The 3,602-nt window shown below is 33.7% G+C and overlaps 1 protein-coding gene across 1 annotated transcript; it reads left to right on the top strand.

Moving 5' to 3' along the window:
* Positions 1-448: 448 nt before the first annotated feature.
* On the top strand, positions 449-1,222 carry LOC129947355 (uncharacterized). The gene has a single exon (XM_056057885.1). It carries the CDS (start codon positions 449-451, stop codon positions 1,220-1,222), a length of 774 nt encoding a protein of 257 aa, XP_055913860.1.
* Positions 1,223-3,602: the final 2,380 nt, after the last annotated feature.

The following is a 3,602-nucleotide window of genomic DNA, read 5'->3' as shown; positions in this document are numbered from 1 at the left end:
TGATGCTATTACTGCTTTTCTCCAAGGTAAGTTAACTGAAGATATCTATGTTGAGAAACTGAAGGGGTTTTTGATGGGAAGAGAAGGTCAAGTGATGAAACTGAACAAAGCTGTTTATGGACTTAAGCAATCAAGTTTAGTTTGGAACACCAAATTGGATCGAGTCCTACAAAAACTTGAATTGAAGCGATCGCAAGTTGATCTTTGCACATACTTCCATAGAAAGGATAAGACCATGACGTTTCTAGCAATCTATGTTGATGATATCCTAATCTTCACTAAAGAAACAGTATTTCATGAAAATCTGAAACTAAATTTAATGAAAGAGTTCAAAATGAAGTTTTTGTTAACCGCGAAGAATTGTTTAGGAATTCAGATTTCACGTGACAAAGATTGAATTTATCTAGATCAAGAAAAATATATATCTGAGATGCTGATGAAATTTAACATGGATGAGTCAAATCCTGTAGCAACTCCTATGGATATCAACATAAAACTGTCAAAAGAGATGTCACCTAAATCTTCAGAAGAAGAAAAAGAAATGGCTAAGATTCCTTATCAGCAAGCAATTGGAAGCTTATTATTTGCAGCACAGTGCACTCGACCGGATATTTGCTTTACAGTCAAAAAATTAAGCAAATTCAACAACTGTCCTGGCAAAGAACATTGGACTGCTGTCAAGAGACTCTTTAGATATCTGAAAGGGACAAAATCAGCCAAACTGAAATTTTCAAGAAATAGAAATCCTGAATTTCAAATATATTCTGATTCAGATTGGGCAAACGATTGTGACGAAAGAAGATCTGTCACAGGATACGTATGTATGTTACAGGGAGGTGCCGTGTCTTGGGCGACAAAACATCAGCCAACTGTTGCATTATCCACAACAGAAGCCGAATATATGGCATTTTCGGCCTCAACTCAAGAAGCAATGTGGATTCGTGGCCTCGAGTCTGAACTGAACCATAATTTAAACAACTCGGTCGTGAATATATATTGCGACAACAAAAGTGCAATTCATCTATCGTCGACAAGCAAGTACCTATCAAGATCCAAACACATTGATGTTAGACATCACTTTATTCGTGAGAAGAAGAACATGAACATTATCTCTTTTATTGGAATTGGAACTGAATCAATGGTTGCAGATTATTTTACTAAGCCAGTTTCCACCGAAAAACATAATATCTGTTCTAATAACATGGGTTTACGTTTGAGGTAAATTTTGTTCAAGTGGAGGTGTTGGAAAACTTGTTAAGTTTATACTTGCGATCAAAATCTCTAAGTAATCAAGTTTTGACTATTATGTATGTATAAAGAAAATATTTTTCAATAAAATATTTATTCTGTCATTTACTATCGTTATAATCAAGTCGTTTTAATATAATTCTGTTAAAAGTAACACACCCCAAAAGTTGCTTTTCTTGAGTATGGAACTTGCATAAAGAAAACTAAACAACTTTCAATAGTCGGTATGTGTGTAACAGATCACCTCTTATGGAATAATCGCTTATTCGATATTGCCAAAAATGGTGCTAGGTGTTTAGAATGTTTTCGACGTGACAAGGTGCAAACAATGTGTCACCCCTCCTGATCTAGCTCTAGTTTAAAAAGTCTGCATTCGTCTTATACTTAAGTCTTTTTTGCAGACTCCTAAAAAGGGCTGACAAAATTAACCACCGCTTTAACAACATCACGATGTTTCATGTCTTATAAGCATTGTTTTATGGAAATAGCCAGTTGAATTCAACAACTAAAAAATGTTGCTGTATGTAATTTTCGAAATTCTTGGAATGCCAATCAGGTAACCCTTGAGCTCTATTAGAATTTCTTAAGTATAGAGATTCTAGCCACCCATCAAGAATGTCAAACACTATTTTTCACTCTCAATTAGATATTAGAAACCTTAAAACCAACATGAATCTCGTTTCTTGCGTTATATCTATCCCTGTTTTGCTAACACTCCCAAATAAAGTATTAACGACAGAAATACCTCCTTTAGAGTGTGTGCATTACACACAACCAAATGAAAACATATTTATATAAGGAAACGTGATAGCAGGAACTTTTTCCGGATAACATTTTTTCTTTCTTTCGTATAATTATCTAAGTTTTCGTAAAGTACCTTAGACTCAATTGATTTCAATTTGACACAACATTAATTTAACGACCTTATACGCACTACATCTATAACTCCAAACTAAATTTATCAATTTAACCAAAACCTATATAATAATTGTGTATATGTATAGATACCTTCACCTAATAAAACTAATTAACTTTTTATTGTCTCAAAAGGTTAGTCAATTAATTTTCTTTTCATGACTTTTACTAAGTTATACCAAACGTATACATATATAAGATCAAAAAATAATGCTATCATCTCCTCATCATTTATAATATAAAGACTAACTCTTTAGTTAGTTTTTCTTCATAAATAAACGTCCTACCTACAAAGTATAAGAAAAAAAGAATTCGTCGTTAATGATAGAAAAATTAATATTATCATCACCATATACTCAAACCATGTACATATCTCCAAAACCTATGTTTACCTTTATAATAGAAACTTTTATCTTCATTCTCCAACCCTCTACTCTACCGCCAACATTAACCTCTTCCACGTCCTCACCTTTCACTACACTATCATACTAACTGAAAGGTAAACTTATTGTTAGGTTATAGCCTTGTGGCTGACAATGACTATAATGTACACAGGAGTTAAGACTAAAGTTTCCAGAACACGTGTTGTATATTTTGGTATAAAGAATAAAAACATAAACGTTGCGTTGTATAGGCAACCACCACATACATGATGTGTATAGAAATAGATAAAACATAATACACCATATCCTTTACGTGCTTTGAAAGAAACCCAACTTTTTGCTTAAGGGGGCCTCAAAACAAACCTTCGCTTCGGTTCGGTTCGGTTGTGTTAATTGAATCCTGATTAATAGTTCACACCAGCTGTACACGGGTAAAAAAAAGCAAGCTATTGCTCATAGTTGGGTCTGAATAATTTTTAATAATTCGAACACACTCAAAGGGTTTTGTATACCTTTAATATGTAAACTTATTCCACATTCACGTGGTACGGCTAAAGAAAGAATCTCTGCACCTCACAAAATGGTCGAAATTGGCCAAGAAACACGACATCATATAAATGAGCCAACGATGCAGTTGTGGCAATATATTCAAGGGTCTATATTGTTCAAGGGTCTTAAGTAAAATGCAGCACCTGCAGCCAGGGTATGAGAATTATACTCTAGCTTTGGACGTATTTATGTGTATGAGTTTTATAGATTATAGCCAGATCAGAAGGAGAGACATGTGTCTTGCATCTTTTCAGAAAATTGGCGTAATTTTTGGCGACAATACGTAACATTAATTCGGTACATTAAAAATTTTATTATTTGGAGCTAGCCAAAAAGGTATTGAGACAGAAATTGGTCACGCATAATCAAAGAAGAAAAACCTAAAATGCAATGACTGAAGGCCTATTTACGAGTACCGAGTGCTTAAAAATCTATTAACCGGAAATTAATTGTAAATGTCATTCAAATAGTGATGAAAAATTGTTCACTTTTCAACAAGCCTAACCC

This window comes from Eupeodes corollae, chromosome 1, assembly GCF_945859685.1.
Source record: "Eupeodes corollae chromosome 1, idEupCoro1.1, whole genome shotgun sequence".
NCBI lineage: Eukaryota > Metazoa > Arthropoda > Insecta > Diptera > Syrphidae > Eupeodes > Eupeodes corollae.
Note: the sequence above shows the minus strand (reverse complement) of the source record. Positions and strands in the feature narration are given on the sequence as shown.

Bases quoted from the DNA above. Each gene is read 5' to 3' on its own strand.
- LOC129947355 (XM_056057885.1), top strand. From the start codon at position 449: ATGGATGAGTCAAATCCTGTAGCAACTCCTATGGATATCAACATAAAA.